The following is a 16,776-nucleotide window of genomic DNA, read 5'->3' on the forward strand; positions in this document are numbered from 1 at the left end:
GGCCCGTGTACCACTATATCGTCCAGATAAATGGCCACACCCAGCATGCCAGCCAGCACAGAGACCATGATTTTCTGGAAGCAGCTAGGGGCGGAGCTGAGACCGAAAGGCATCCTGGTGTAGCGAAACACTCCTGCATGTGTCACAAAGGCTGTGAGGTTTCGGCTGCTGGGGTGGAGGGGCACCTGTAAGTACCCCTGTCTGAGGTCGAACTTGGAGAACACCTCAGAGCCATAGAACTGAGCAGTGAGTTCTTCTGAGGTGGGCAGTGGATACTTATCAGGGACCACTGCCTTATTTACTGCACGTAGATCGACGCAGACACGCAGGCCCCCCGACTTCTTCTTAGCCACCACGAGGTTTGAGACCCAAGGTGATGCGTCCACCGGTTCAATGATGCCAGCTTCCAGCAGTTGTTGCAGCTCGGCGGAGACCCCATCACGTAGAGCCAACGGGATGCGGCGCAGTGGTTGGATGACAGATTTCACAGCAGGGTTGAGGAGAGGTTGATGGGCGAAGGTGGAGAGGCAGCCCAGCCCCATAAACAGCGATGGCCACTTCTGCTGCCAAGGTGTGGCAACAGTCAGGATTGCTGCCCCCCTTGTGTCTAAGAGGGAGAACCCCAGAGCAGAGAACAGGTCCAGGCCCATCAGGTTGGCCCCACGGCGTGCCACATGAAAAACTGCATTGGGCACCAGCTTGGTTCCATAGCGGACAGTCACTTGGAGAGAGCCAACCAGATCGATTTTGGAGTCACCATACCCACAGAGGACAGCTGAGGGTGCGGACAGTGGCAGTGAACCGAAAAATTGACTGTAGGTATCAACATTCAGGAGAGACACACCTGCACCGGTGTCCAACAGCAGGGGGATGCACACATCATTAATGTTGACTGTGCATGATTTGAATGACACTGGCCCAGAGCTCACCTTGTGAATGACAGCGGTTGAAGACTGGGGGGTGTGGCCCTCTGACCCAGCCGGGGAAGATCGACAGACGTTGGCAAAGTGATTTTGCTTATCGCAGCTACGGCATGTCTGGCCACGGGCAGGGCAGTTCTGAGCCCTTGAAACATGAGACCGAGACCCACAGTTACCACAGGACTGTTGAGGGCGGGGCCGAGAACGCCGTCATTGCAGTTGCAGGACGTCCCCAGTGGATTCGGCGCCCGCCTCGCTCTGGCTGGGTTGCGTCCCGAGGGGCAGCCGTGAGTAGAGGGAGGAGTCGTTGGCAGCTTGACTGGAGGTGGCCACTTGCTGTGTATTTAGCACAGCAGCACACTCAGCTGCTCCCTCAACCTGTAGTGCGATGGTAATTGGTCTGGACAGCAGCAGATCGTCTTTTTCCAGCAGGAGAGTCTCACGCACCTTTGCGTTGTTGGTGTGTTCGATTAGCTGGTCGCGAACCATCTCGTCCCGAAGCGCGCCAAACTTGCATGAGCTAGCTAGCCCTCGCAAATTAGCTACATACTGCTGCACAGACTCACCAGGCAGTTGGTGTCGCTGACGGAATATAAATCGCCGAAGGAGGGCACTCTGTGGAGCAACGAAATGGGTGCTCATAAGTCCCACAGCTTCGTCAAAGCTTGTGACGTTCCCCAGAATCCCGAGCACACGATGACCCTCTGCTCCCAAGCAGTGTAGCAACAGAGCCGTCTTCCTAGCCTGGCTCACGTCGTCGAGCCCTGAGGCGATGATGTAATTTTCAAAACTATGTAGCCAGCGAGTCCATGTGCCGGAGGCTCGCCAGGTAATGCCAGGAAGGGGGCAGGTGGTGGGAGAGAGATATCAGCCATCCTCGTCGCCAATATTGTATTTAGAAATCACGTCAGGACACAGCGCTGTCGCTCGACACAACCGCTACGTTGCATTCTTTATTTAGACTGACACAGCATCACAGGCAGACCCGATCAAACAACCCAGAGCCCGCAGGCATCACCAATCGATCCCAGCACAATAGAACAGCACCAAATAAAATGCAGCACTGTCGATGTGTGCAGACATAACACTATCCATTACCGAACGCCGAGGATCTCTTCGCCACACTGGCCGGGGGCATTCTCTTTAGCAAATTAGATCTCTCACATGCCTACCAACAGCTTGAGTTAGAGAAGGACTCAGAGAAGTATTTAACAATAAATACCCACAAAGGACTGTATGTTTATCACAGACTTTCATATGGAGTGTCGAGTGCACCTTCTATGTTCCAGAATCTGATGGACCAGATACTACAAGGCTTAGAGCATGTGACCTGCTTCCTCGATGACATACTAGTCACAGGCAGAACAAGAGAGGAGCACCTGAGGAACCTAGATGAGGTTTTAAGCCGACTGGAGAGCTACGGGGTAAGAGTGAAAAGAGCAAAATGTGACTTCATGCAGGAGAAAGTAGAGTACCTGGGGCATCTGATAGATAAAGAGGGACTTCACCCCACTGAGACAAAGGTTGCCGCCATCGTAAATGCACCCCAGCCCACAAACGTCACAGAGCTACGGTCATTCCTAGGACTGTTAAACTATTATGGCCGTTTCATGAAAGATCTGTCGACCGTATTGCAGCCACTACACCAACTCCTGAAGAAGGAAGTCGAATGGAAATGGATACCAGAGAGTGCAGCAGCATTCAAGGCTGCCAAAGAACAGTTAGTGAAAAGCTCAGTAGTAGTACACTACGACACGCAGAAACTACTGAGATTAGTTTGTGACGCATCCCCTTATGGGATAGGTGCGGTAATGTCGCACATAATGGAAAATGGGGACGAGAAACCAATCGCCTTTGCGTCACGTACGTTGACAGAGGCAGAGAGTAAATATAGTCAGATAGAGAAGGAGGCGTTGGCCATAATATTTGGCGTGACCAAATTTCATAAATATCTCTATGGCCGTAAATTCAGTTTAATAACTGACCACAAACCCCTCCTTGCCATCTTAGGACCCAAGTCAGAAATCCCTACACTAGCCGCTTTGCGTGTGCAGAGATGGGCACTGAGGCTTATGGCTTATGACTACAGTATAGAGTACAGAACGTCAGCGGACAATGCAAATGCGGATGCGTTATCTAGACTGCCGGGGAAAGAAAAGGACAACACAGCGGAGGAGAATAGCATCTTTTATTTCTCATTAGTAGATGAGCTACCCGTGCAGACTACAGAGATTGCACAGAGCACTCTCAAGGACCCAGTCCTATGCAAGGTACTGGGACTGACCCGGTCTGGATGGCCGAGTTACATCAACGATGACACACTGAAACCGTACTTCAACCGAAGGAATGAACTGTCTGTGGAACAAGGATGCATTCTGTGGGGTATTCGAATTATCATCCCACCAGCACACAGAGAACGACTACTGTACGACCTACACCAAGGGCATCCCGGAGGGTGCAGGATGAAAAGTTTGGCGAGGGGCTATTTATGGTGGCCTCAGTTGGACAGTGATATCGAACGTGCAGTGCAGCAATGTGATGCTTGTCAGAGTGTGAGGAAACTACCAGCAGTAGCACCACTACACTGCTGGCAGTGGCCTACGAGAGTGTGGCAGAGGCTACATATTGACTTTGCAGAGAAGGATCAGCAACACTTCCTAGTGTTAGTAGACAGTCATTCAAAATGGCTTGAGGTGATCCCCATGGCAACAACTACCGCCGCCAAAACGATCGAAGTGCTGCGGAGCATCTTTTCGTCCTACGGTCTTCCTGAGGAGATCGTCTCGGACAACGGTCCACAATGCACCTCACTGGAGTACAAAACATTCCTGAAAAGCAACGGCATTAAGCAGACCTTGGTGCCAGCTTACCATCCTGCGTCTAATGGTGCCACAGAGAGAGCAGTCCAGACGGTGAAAGCTTCACTTCTTAAACAGCTGCTCGATGAGAAGAAACAAAACGTCACTATTACAGTGAAACACAGGCTCGCCAACTTCCTGTTGTCATACAGGACCACACCACACAGCATTACAGGTTGCACACCAGCAGAACTGTTCCTCAAACGTCAGCCTAGGACCAGGTTCAGCCTGCTGAAGCCAGACCTCGCTCGAGTGGTGGGGGCCAAACAACAAAAGCAGAAGGACTATCATGACCAACCCGCCTCGAAGCTGAGACATCTGTCAGAGGGGGACTCAGTACTGATCCGAAACTTCCGTGGAGGAAAGGAGAGGTGGACGAAAGGGACAGTGGAAAAGAGACTCGGACCAGTCACCTACCTGGTGTGGAATAGAGTGAACCGATGTTCAGTCCACATTGACCATCTGCTGTTCGACCGACCCTCCAGTCCTCCTGAGGCATTTCAGTTTCAGGATGACCAGATGGGCATCAGCAACACCTACCCTGCAGTTGCGGATTTGGGGGGGGAAAGGCACACCTGGAGCCGTAGATGCTAGCCCGTACTCACCTGAAGATACACCCATTCCAAGGATGCAGGCTCTGGAGAAGTGTGCAACACCCTTACGAGGTTCGGTGGGCAAGGCCGTGTCGCCTCCTCACCGAGCATCCACTTCCCCTGAGGTGGTTGAGCGCCGGTCCCCTCAGAGAGAGAGGGCACCTCCAAAACGACTGTCTCTGTAAGATCAGCCGAGTTCCTGAATAAAAGAGTTCCTGAGAGACTAAATTGTTCAACTCCTGTTCAAAAAAAAAATGTGAAAAAGAGTTCCTGAGACTGATATGTAAATGGACAAATGTGGGTCGAAGTGGGTTGTGTAACCAGTAATGACCAAGTAAAAGATGTTGAAAGTAATTTGCATATCAGCATGTTTTAGAGTGATAAAATGTTATTAGGGGAACTTCATAGTTTAAGGGGGAGGAGTGTAGTATACTGATACTAAATGCTTAGCTGAATGATAATCATTAGTAGACCAACAGAGCTACCTAGTGGTGGTTAAGCTAGGCTCTCATATATCCCGGATGTTGACGGCTGCGCCAGTCGGAGAGTTACAATAAAGAGGACCAGACGTTGGGAATTGGTCTCCGGCTCAAATCACTGTTATGGATATATTAGCAGTATAAGATACATCCAGATAATATAGCGAATATATTACAGCTGTCACTCACCTTAATGGTTTGGTTTCTATCAGTAAACAATCCTGAGAAAAATAATATGCAACATAACATTTTGAATCTTTACTAGACTGCAACCAAATGTAGGAGAATAAGGCAAGTGTAAATGTAGCCATAATGGTGCATACAGTTTATATTAATGGTTGATTCTATGGTTGGTTTGTACGTTGTTTGTTCGTTGGTTGTTGGGTGATACATGGTTTGATTAGTTTGTGATTTTTTCCATGCGTGCGTTTGGGTCTGGTCTCGCGTTGTTTGGGAGACGTGCTTTCGCCTATTTCCGGTCGCGCGCTTCCGCCTGCTTCCTAGCAGGATGATGCATGGACTTTCGGGTGGCCCTCGGTCTTTCTCGTTGTTCGCGGGCATCATGGCTTAATGTTTGTCACGGAAGCTATAAGGACATCAAAGACAACCAGCAAGTTTCACGGACAATTCCCTCATTGTGGCATGCAGCCAACGAGGTACGTTATGTATGTTATGTGTAGCCCACGTTATGTGCGGTCTGATTTTATGTTAATTGTGCTAATTGTATTGTTCCGTTTTGTGTTACAAGTTTTCACGGTGTTGATGGAGATTTGGAGACTTCATTAAACCTGTTCAAGAAAGCTACTTGTGTTCGCCGTGCCTTGGGGGGATTTACAGCAAGTAACCAGCAATTTTAAAGAAAGGGCAAAATTGTTTATTGCTATTTCAAAACTAAATTTTTCTTCTGTGCTTAAAAACCCAGCATTCTTTGAAATGCAAACTAGACTGGTATTTTTAAGTAACACCGATGCATTTCAAACTTTAAATTTTGTCCTACAAGTGTGAAATACAAGAAGTAGATGAAAGGTTTCTAAAAGATTTCGCTATACTAGATTTGACCTTTAATTTGAAAAGCAGAGTACAGAAGAAAATCCACTTCCTGGTTCAGGCTACTGCTCTGGCAACCAAGAGAAAACCATGAGCAGCTTCAGGCGTTGGCGCGAGTGGAGGAAGTCTCTGCAGCCAAGAGGGAAACGGTATCAAATACTTCCTACCAAAGCCCAAGAAACAGGTCCTTTCAGATTACTATATTTGCCCATTCAGAAATGTAAATAGACTTTGTTTCGTTGAGCTAATTTTATCCAGCCAGGCAGAGGCCACTATGGTTTTGAAAAAGGAAGAGGAGTCCTTATGGAAAACATCTGGCCAGGAGACTCACCTGGTTGACCCCATTAAACAAACGGATACCTTGACTCTACTCTGGTTGTTGAAGACCCAAAATCTTGGTAGATGCTTTCGAGACTCCCCTCAAGTGATGACCTCATTAATTTTCATAAAGGGTGATGCTGTGATATTTCAAATCAAATACAACCGTCTCTACACTGCATTGAGACTTGTGATTTTCTGTGACTTACTGGAAAAGAGGTAACTAACAAATCAAGAATTTTAGGGGTTAGTATTGTAATAAAGTGAGCACTGGATATGATGGAATATAGCAGAACATCATCTCATCTCATCATCAGCACTTCTCCGGGGTTAGGTCGCGGTGGCAGCAAGCTAAGTAGGACACTCCAGACGTCCCTCTCCCCAGCAACACCCTCCAGCTCCTCCTGGGGGATCCCAATTTACTCTCAACTTACCAGTCAATCTTCGTTCCAACCCTCATCTATGGTCTTGAGCTTAGGGTAGTGACCGAAAGGGTGAGATCGCAGATACAAGCAGCTGAAATGAGTTTCCTCTGTAGGGTGTCTGGGCTCAGCCTTAGAGATAAGGTTAGGAGCTTGGAGTAGAGCTGCTGCTCCTTTGCGTCAAAAGGAGCTATTTGAGGTGGTTCGAGCATCTGGTTAGGATTTGTCCTGGGCGCCTTCCTTTGGAGGTTTTACGGGCACGTCCAACTAGGAGACGACCCCAGGGTAGACTCAGAATTCGCTGGAGGGATAGCAGAACTTAAGCTACTGGAATAAACTGAGATAGATTTGTCTAACTACCACTTTAGCCATACTCATTTTGACTTGGCCCCCTGAATTGGACCCCAAACCTCAATATGGACTAGCTGGCTTTCAGAACATGGATGTTGAAATGTAAACCAAATGCAATGTAATATAAATATACCTAACTCTTGAGTGCTACTATCAAATCAATGTTTTTGTTTACAAGCATGTACATAGATCATAAGCACTTCATTAACTAAAAGGGTCTTTTTTCTTTGCAAATGGAAAACATCAGAATTTGGGGAATGCCATGAGAAATTTTTAGATCCATTACCTGATGGGAAGTAAAGGGACTCCCTTGGATTTTGTTTGGGCTCTTGGACATTCATTACAATTTTCAGTGCAAAAAATTGAACTTTTTTTCTGAAAATGACAGCGGCGGTTGTCCAAGATAACACAGAGCACTATTTTGATACATTTAAGTTTCTTAAAACCATCCACCACTTGCTTGACCTTGATGACAAGAGCATTTAGCAGGTATGGGCAGTAAAACATGACCAAATATTTTTCCAATGGCAAGGTTTTTCTTAACACCTATTATGTTTGAACAAACTTGTTAAGTTCCACCAGAGAGCTGAAACAGAGATTGGTTGCCAAATCGGGAGCAACAATCAGCACCATACCAAGAGTATCATTGAGCCAGTTGGTACAATTGGGTAGGTTGGAGAACAGCAGTTAGATGTGTTTGGTTGTGCATCTGACCTACCCATGGGATTTGTCTTATGGTTATTATGAAAGAATCCATTGTTTGGCAACACATTGTATAATCATTTTAAAGGGAACCAATGTCATTGAGGGTACTAAATCTAATAATCAATGTCTTCTCCAGAGTGGTGTTGTTGTCTTTGCTATTTGTTGAAAGACATCAAGCAAGCGGTAAGTTCAGTGTCCTTCCAAATCCAAAGTTGTCCCAGTTGCAAAGGGAAAAAAAAAAAATCATACATTCAAGGTTTTGACTTAATGTTTTGTACCTCCACCTGCAGCCTACTATGCTGGATATGAGCCCCAATTTCAAAATCCTGGTACAGGATACCGTCCGGATGATGGCCACTCTAATATTAAAGAGGAAGCCATAAGTAGCCTCCAGCCACCTATTGCAAGTCAGGGAGGTGTATACAACCAAGGAAGCAGTGTTGCCAAGCACCAAGCCAAAGATGTGTCTTGCTATCAGTGCCAAGGGCCCCAGCTCTCACTTGTCACTAGCTCCAAGCCCCAGGCTCTCCAGCTTCCTGGCCACAGGCCCCAAGCTACATAGGTACCTGGCTTCAAGGTTCCCCAGATGCTCAGCTACAAGCAAAACAGCAAGGCAATTGGTTCCCCAGACACCCTGCTAGAAGCCTTAGGCTCCCCAGGTGCCTGAGTAGAAGCCTTTGACTCCCCAGGTGCCCAGCTAGAAGCCATAGGCTCTCCAGGTTCCAGACTAAAAGCCTCAGGCTCCCCAGCTGCCCAGCTAGAAGCCTTGGGCTCCCAAGATGCCCAGCTACAAGCCTTAGGCTCCCAAGATGCCCAGCTACAAGCCTTAGGCTCCCAAGATACACAACTAGAGGCCTCAGACTCCTCAGGTGTCCAGCTAGAGGTCTCAGGCTCCCCAGGTGTCTGGCTTGTAGTTTACGGCTCCCAAGGTGCTCATCTGAAAGCCTTATGCTCCCCAAGTACCCATGTACAAGCCCCAGGTGCCCAAACCACAGGCTCCCAGCTATGGACCCAGTTAGTTCCTGGTTCCTGGCTGTGAAACGGTGGTCTTAAACTCTCAAGAGACTGAAGGTGCAGCCAGCAATGCATGTTTAAGTGGGTAGGTCAAAATGTACTTCCATTTGTAAATAGGTCATTTAGATTATGATTCACCCTTTGCAGACACGTCACAATTATCACGTGATGAGGGAGACAGCGCCATGACGGACGGCAGTAAGTGATAGACCGGGAAATTCAAAAGCGAACAACAAAAGCAAACAAAATATTGCGATGGATGAGTAGCTATTATAGTTTAAATTTAAGTGACGGCTACCAATAGTCAGAGTAATGTTGTGGAGTTGTCCTGTGAAGTGAGTCACCTTGTAGGACGGCACAAAGAGCGATATGTGGAGAAGCTAGCGATAGCAGGGTTAGCTACCGACCCGTACCTTCTTCCTACCAATGTGTTCACGGATCTAGCAAAATCGTCCAGTCTGCCCGGGTAAATCCACACGATCTGTACCACTATGTTACCAACGGAGTGTCCCCATATGCAGGTGCTGACCTAAAAGCATATAAAAGTCTGGATGCTTACTAGTTCTTTGTAGCTGGTTGGGTTACAGAATCGCGGTGCTACGCTCACAGCAGGGGGATGTACCTCATAATTATATATATAGATATACACTACCGTTCAAAAGTTTGGGATCACCCAAACAATTTTGTGTTTTCCATGAAAAGTCACACTTATTCACCACCATATGTTGTGAAATGAATAGAAAATAGAGTCAAGACATTGACAAGGTTAGAAATAATGATTTGTATTTGAAATAAGATTTTTTTTACATCAAACTTTGCTTTCGTCAAAGAATCCTCCATTTGCAGCAATTACAGCATTGCAGACCTTTGGCATTCTAGCTGTTAATTTGTTGAGGTAATCTGGAGAAATTGCACCCCACGTTTCCAGAAGCAGCTCCCACAAGTTGGATTGGTTGGATGGGCACTTCTTGCGTACCATACGGTCAAGCTGCTCCCACAACAGCTCAATGGGGTTCAGATCTGGTGACTGCGCTGGCCACTCCATTACCGATAGAATACCAGCTGCCTGCTTCTGCTCTAAATAGTTCTTGCACAATTTGGAGGTGTGTTTAGGGTCATTGTCCTGTTGTAGGATGAAATTGGCTCCAATCAAGCGCTGTCCACTGGGTATGGCATGGCGTTGCAAAATGGAGTGATAGCCTTCCTTATTCAGAATCCCTTTTACCCTGTACAAATCTCCCACCTTACCAGCACCAAAGCAACCCCAGACCATCACATTACCTCCACCATGCTTAACAGATGGCGTCAGGCATTCTTCCAGCATCTTTTCATTTGTTCTGCGTCTCACAAACGTTCTTCTTTGTGATCCAAACACCTCAAACTTGGATTCATCCGTCCACAACACTTTTTTCCAGTCTTCCTCTGTCCAATGTCTGTGTTCTTTTGCCCATCTTAATCTTTTTCTTTTATTGGTCAGTCTCAGATATGGCTTTTTCTTTGCCACTCTGCCCTGAAGCCCAGAATCCCGCAGCCGCCACTTCACTGTAGATGTTGACAGTTGACAGAAGATGCCAGTTGGGGACCTGTGAGGCGTCTGTTTCTCAAACTAGAGACTCTAATGTACTTATCTTCTTGCTCAGTTGTGCAACGCGGCCTCCCACTTCTTTTTCTACTCTGGTTAGAGCCTGTTTGTGCTGTCCTCTGAAGGGAGTAGTACACACCGGTGTAGGAAATCTTCAATTTCTTAGCAATTTCTCGCATGGAATAGCCTTCATTTCTAAGAACAAGAATAGACTGTCGAGTTTCAGATGAAAGTTCTCTTTTTCTGGCCATTTTGAGCGTTTAATTGACCCCACAAATGTGATGCTCCAGAAACTCAATCTGCTCAAAGGAAGGTCAGTTTTGTAGCTTCTGTAACGAGCTAAACTGTTTTCAGATGTGTGAACATGATTGCACAAGGGTTTTCTAATCATCAATTAGCCTTCTGAGCCAATGAGCAAACACATTGTACCATTAGAACACTGGAGTGATAGTTGCTTGAAATGGGCCTCTATACACCTATGTAGATATTGCACCAAAAACCAGACATTTGCAGCTAGAATAGTCATTTACCACATTAGCAATGTATAGAGTGTATTTCTTTAAAGTTAAGACTAGTTTAAAGTTATCTTCATTGAAAAGTACAGTGCTTTTCCTTCAAAAATATGGACATTTCAATGTGATCCCAAACTTTTGAATGGTAGTGTATATATATATAATATTTGGTTATGATCAAAAACCTCAAACTTCCAAAGTCCAATCTTAACACTTTCCATGGAATGACCCGCCTGCACTATCTGTAATTTCAGGTCCATCATAGTCAGGCTCTGTCTGCGACCCAGCTGAAACCATGGGTGTCTGTGAAGAAGGATGGAACCGTTGTGTGTGGCCTCTGCACATGTAAAGCAGGCCTTGGTGAGGTCTGCTCCCACATCACAGCTCTGCTGTATGCACTAGACTCCGCCGTGAAACACCTGGAAGACAGAAGCTGCACTGATGGGCCATGACAGTGGGGACAGCCTCCCTTGAAACCAGGCAAAGCTCTGTTCGAGGAGGCGAAATCGATTGATCTTCTGCCATCCGTCATGGCGTTCATATTCCCCGCGAGTGGGACGTGACGTCACGTGCAAAGGGTCAATATCTGCCTGTACAGAAATGCCAGTAGATATTTTCATTGAGAACTTTTGTCTCATCAGGTTAAAGGGAGAGGTGGGCATCCGGGTAGCATGGTTGTGTCTGCCGTCGCCTACTAACATGGGGATCACCAGGTCAAATCCCCATGTTACTGCCGGCTTTGTCGGGTATCCCTGCAGACACAATTGGCTGTGTCTTTGGGTGGGAAGCTGGATGTGGGTATGTGTCCTGGTCGCTGCACTAGAGCCTCCTCTGGTCGGTCAGGGCATCTGTTTGGGGGGGGGAACTGGGGGGAATAGTGTGATCCTCCCATGCACGTACACCTGGTGAAACTCCTCACTGTCAGGTGAAAAGAAGCGGCTGGTGACTCCACATGTATCGGAGGAGGCATGTGGTAGTCTGCAGCCCTCCCCTGCTCAGCAGAGGGGGTGGAGCAGCAACCAGGATGGATCAGAAGAGTGGAGTAATTGGCCAAGTACAATTGGGAGAAAAGGGGAGAGGTAACTAAAAAAGGGAGAGGTAACTACACATTTGGAAGGAATAGGAGTCCTTATAGAGAATGTCCAGCCAGGAGACTTATCTGGTCAATTCTGTTAGACAAATGGATACCTCTGACTCTTGTTGTTTCAGACCGTACACCTTAGGAGATGCTTCCAAGACCACCTTCAAGAGATGGCCCTATTGATTTTCAAGTAGAATGATGCTGTGACATTTGAATAAAGCATAACTAGCTTTACTCTGCAGTGAGACTCCTCCCTCTCAGTCATGTTTTACTTGAACAGTAGTTGCTTAATCAGTTTGGCTTGAAAATTTTCATCTTTTAGGTCAGGAAGAAGAAATTTGATAGGGTAGGCAGTGGACATTAAGGGACTTGGGAATATATTTGAACCTAATATATTGAAATGCTCCAGCATATTTTGTGGGATTAGTGATGGTAATGTTTTCATAGAACCTGCATACACAAAAGTACGCACAGCTCTATTAGTGCACAAATAAGAAACTATGTGCCACGGAGCCGGGCATCTGGGTAGCATAGCGGTCTATTCCATTGCCTACTAATATGGGGATTGTCGGTTTGAATCCCTGTGGTCGGGCGTCCCTGCAGACACAATTGGCCGTGTCTGCAGGTGGGAAGCCGGATGTGGGTATGTGCCCTGGTTGCTACACTAGCGCCTCCTCTGGTTGGGGGGGGCGCCTGTTCGGGGGGAGGGGGAACTGGGGGGAATAGTGTGATCCTCCCATGCACGTACACCTGGTGAAACTCCTCACTGTCAGGTGAAAAGATGGCGACTCCACATGTATTGGAGGAGGCATGTGGTAGTCTGCAGCCCTCCCTGGATTGGCAGAGGGGATGAAGCAGCTATCGGGACAGCTCGGAAGAGTGGGGTAATTGGCTGGGTACAATTTGGGGGTAAAAAGGGGGGAAATTGTGTGCTATGGAGTGCAAAGACTAGTTGTATCTCACAGAAAGTTGAATCAGTTCAGAGAATATATCAGAGATGCTGAAATAGATATTAGCAAGTTACTTACATACATGCCTGAGGTAGATGGACATGACAGAGTGTACCAGTATACTTACAATGTACAGTACAGTATAAAAAATGCTTAGATTTATTGACAATGTTAAGCGTTCATTTGAATGACAGCCCGCGGAAAGAAAATTTTTATATTTTGGCGTACAGTGCACTGTAGCGCCTACCAGAGGGAAGGAGTTGGAACAGGTTGTGACCAGGGTGGAATGGGTCTGCAGTGATGTTACCTGCCCGTTTCCTGAGCCTGGAGGTGTATAAGTCCTGAATGGAGGGCAGGTTGGCACCAATGATTTTCTCTGCAGACCTAAATGTCCATCTTAGTCTGTCCCTGTCCTGTTTGGTGGCCAAAGCAAACTAGACTGTGATGGATGTGCAGAGGACAGACTGGATTATTGCAGTGTAGAACTGAATCAACAGTTCCTGAGGCAGGTTGATCTATAGTGTATAAAGAGAAGGAGCGGCGATAGTGAAAAGAAACATTTTTCAAAGGTTTTGAATCACGACAACCACAAGAGGTTCTTCATCATACAGTCATGACTGCATAAAAAAAAAGTTGGCCGATAGGTCTGAGGGATTATGTGTTACACCTGGCAGAGAGAATTAGTGTTAAACGATTTATTGGTGTGGGGTTTGGACGCACCACTTTCAGAATGTAGATAATCATTTGAGGATTTCATTTAAGCAATTGAGATAAACTAGACTATGCTCTGGCCTTTGTCCTGGCTTCCGACCTAGTTACTCATTCTCCATAAGTGTTATAGACTTATCAGAGATCATTATTGCCCACTCCTGGTTATTGCTATTTTCACAGAGAGGAACCAACCAAGACAACACAGCACCATCAAGCAGGCCGGTCATTAATCATTTGTATACGTTACATGTTCGGCTCAGGACTCTTACGTGTGTCAGATGTAGGGTATATAGCCGGTTGTGGTGCTGCCGTGCTGTCCCTCTGGCTGCTGTTACCAGGAATGGTAGATAGGCTGTAGGAAACTCCAACACCACCCATCATGTCTGGAGTTTGTGTGGACAACTGCTCTCTGTCCACTGTCTGCCCATTTATCTCTGAACCAGACAAAGCACAGGTGAGAGAAAAGAGGGATTAGACAGGAAGAATGGACAGAGGGTTATTCCAAAGATCTCAGTGTATAAAATAGTAGAATATATTACAGAGAAAAAAATTTAGGTGGTACTGAAGTACAATGTCCAAGGCCAGTACGATAAATAAGTGTACATATCTTTTACTAAAATTATGAAAAGATGGGCAGATTTCATCCTGGAAATATGAGTAAAAAAACCCATCATGGTTATCCTCCACAATGACAACAGTGTGAAAGTAGGTAGGATTGGCAAAATAGAGACTCTAAAATGAACAAGGGGGGGGAGACTCATTTGAAATCAGTACCCTTGCACCCATTTATGCACCTTTTTTTTTCTGTTGTGATTTCAGTGTTGTCATGACGTGCGGTGGTACTGACTCACGCGTGAGAATAAGAACCAGTGCAAGTCCCAAAGCTGCCACTAGGAGCAGAGCAGCAGCAGTGACCACCACCGTTCCCCGGCCACATCCTGGCATTCGCAAACACATCAGACAAACGCCAAACAGACCCCTGCCTGAGGGATGTATACACACACACACACACACACACACACACACACACACACATTCAATGACACAATAGCAAAGACACATTTGTATTTGGGGTTACAATTTGATAAAAACTTGTTCCTTATCGCTGGCAGAGAAGGGGATTGGAGTGAGTAATCTACTTTCTTAGTGAAATTGTTGAATTCATATTAATTTTAAGTTCTGTAATGCGGTCACTGGGAGCTACACACTGACTGGAAGACTCACTGGCTGATGGTGGTTTGACTGGTTCAGGGGTGGATGAGGTGGTCCTGAATCCTTCCACCCTCTCTTCCCGCTCCCCCTCCAGCTCAAATGCAGGATTGCAGAAAATATTCTGGTTAAAAGCCAAAAGGCAACCTGGAGCGTAAATGACCAACCTAATACACTTACAATTTCTTCATATAGTTAATGTAAATTTGAGGAAAGTATTCATTTAGAAAAAACAAAAAACAAAAAAAACAAAACTAACTACACTACAATGTAATTTAAGGTTAAGGCACTCGATCAAGCACAAGTGAGACTAATCTATTCTCTTTCTTAACTGGAAATGACACATGGTCCTACTGAATGAAACCATTTAAGAAGCAGACTCGCGCATTGCAAGACAGTGGTTTGAAAGTATTCAGAGAGAAAACAGCTTCCTGACCCACCATAAAGCTTTGAAATCACACACAAACATCCATACCGAATAAATCAAGGAAGGGGAGCTTCAATGACATGTTGAAAGTCCACTAAGGCCAAAGTCTACCATGTTACCAAATGTTGTTACCAAAGTAACAATGGTGACATTTCGGTTGTTGGCCCCGTCCATAGAGCACCACATCGCTAACCATTAAGACTTCCGCATGTACGGATCTCACTCACCTTGTAAATATCAGATGAGTCTGAGTACACTGCAATTTGAGTGAGGTCAGACATCTTTAGTCCAAGTCGCCAGTCCTTTTTCTCAGGCAAGCAAGAAGAACCCAGACATAATTCCTCCGTTCTCCACAGAGTAATGTTATGAGGAAAACAGTTTCACTGACATCCTGACGAAAACTGCTTCTCAGTGAGATCGAGTTTAGCTGGCTGTCCTCCCTTGCACTCTCACAAGGTATTTCCATTGAAGTGTAGAAACCTTAGGGCCTTCTCTCAGGCAGCAAACCAGAGCCGCCATTGTTGGAATCCATCCAAGTAATCCTATAAAATGCCAAACAAAAGAAAACTAAACAAATTAAATATACTCCTTGCCTAAAACCTTTCAAAATCCAATCAAAGCATCCATGTTTGTTTGCATTGCCTCCCTTTTGTCTGGGCGATGTTGAAGGTCAGTAGAATAGACGCAGTTCCCTTGCAAACGTTCGAGGGTGAGTAAGTAGCCACAAAGAGTTTTAGAAACTCCTTCACGGTGTTCCACAAAGCCGAGTCAGCTGAGACGACTGAGCTCTCGGAGGGAGAAAGGGTAAGGGTGCAGGAGATTGAACGGAACGGGAGAGGTGGGAAGGACGGGGGTCGTGGGTCTCATTTAATTCGCCCCTATAATACCTTGCAATGGTTTACGCAGATGCACTCACACACACACACACACACACAATCTCTGACCGGCAGAGAAAGAAGATGGACAATTGAGGTGCACATGCTGTGCAAAAGTGCACTCCCGCCTTCAATGGCATTTCTAATGTGTCGAACTACTGTGGCAAAGGCATTTATGCCGCAACATATTTCAGCATAAAGTAGTAACTCAGGGTAAGAAGCAACCAGTAACAAGCATGGCCCTGCAATATAGCCATGCACCATTTCCTTGTGTCTCAGAGACAGTATTAGCTGTTCAAGACCATAACAGTTGTGCTTTCTGAATGATGATTTTTCTCATCTTTGTTGAATTCAGTGAAATTCTCTTTCTCTTTCTCTTTCTTGACTTCAAGGAAACTGGCCTCTGTTTCGACAGGAGTCTGGGTTTAAACTTTGCAACAACTGCTGGCTTAAAACGTTACATCAAAAACGTTATTTAAGAAGTGGACTTTGAAAGGATCTCCAATTAAGAGACCAGACAAAAAAAAAGATTACTTTAAAAAGAGCTTCTATGTGTTATATAGTGAAGCCAGCAGGATTTTTCCAGGATTGCTTAATCTTCAGTTTCCAGTCTGGAGTTGCTACATTAATAGATAACCAGTTCTCAAATAAAACAACTGGCTTCTGTTTGATGTAGACATAACTGACTGTTTTCTATCTCCCCCATACATAGGGAAAAACAG

At 46.0% G+C, this 16,776-nt stretch overlaps 1 protein-coding gene across 1 annotated transcript in view; it reads right to left on the reverse strand.

Moving 5' to 3' along the window:
• Window positions 1–15,460, reverse strand: part of mfrp (membrane frizzled-related protein) — a 30,595-nt gene extending 15,135 nt beyond the window's left edge. Inside the window, exons 1-4 of the mRNA XM_056284022.1 lie at window positions 15,407–15,460; window positions 14,774–14,876; window positions 14,395–14,535; window positions 13,813–13,977 (exon numbers count right to left, since the gene is read on the reverse strand). Coding sequence (XP_056139997.1) covers window positions 13,813–13,977; window positions 14,395–14,535; window positions 14,774–14,876; window positions 15,407–15,460 — 463 coding nt within the window. The remainder of the gene's footprint in view (window positions 1–13,812; window positions 13,978–14,394; window positions 14,536–14,773; window positions 14,877–15,406) is intronic.
• Between the last annotated feature and the right edge of the window lie 1,316 nt (window positions 15,461–16,776).

Source organism: Lampris incognitus, chromosome 7 (assembly GCF_029633865.1).
Source record: "Lampris incognitus isolate fLamInc1 chromosome 7, fLamInc1.hap2, whole genome shotgun sequence".
In the NCBI taxonomy this organism is placed as follows: Eukaryota; Metazoa; Chordata; class Actinopteri; order Lampriformes; family Lampridae; genus Lampris; species Lampris incognitus.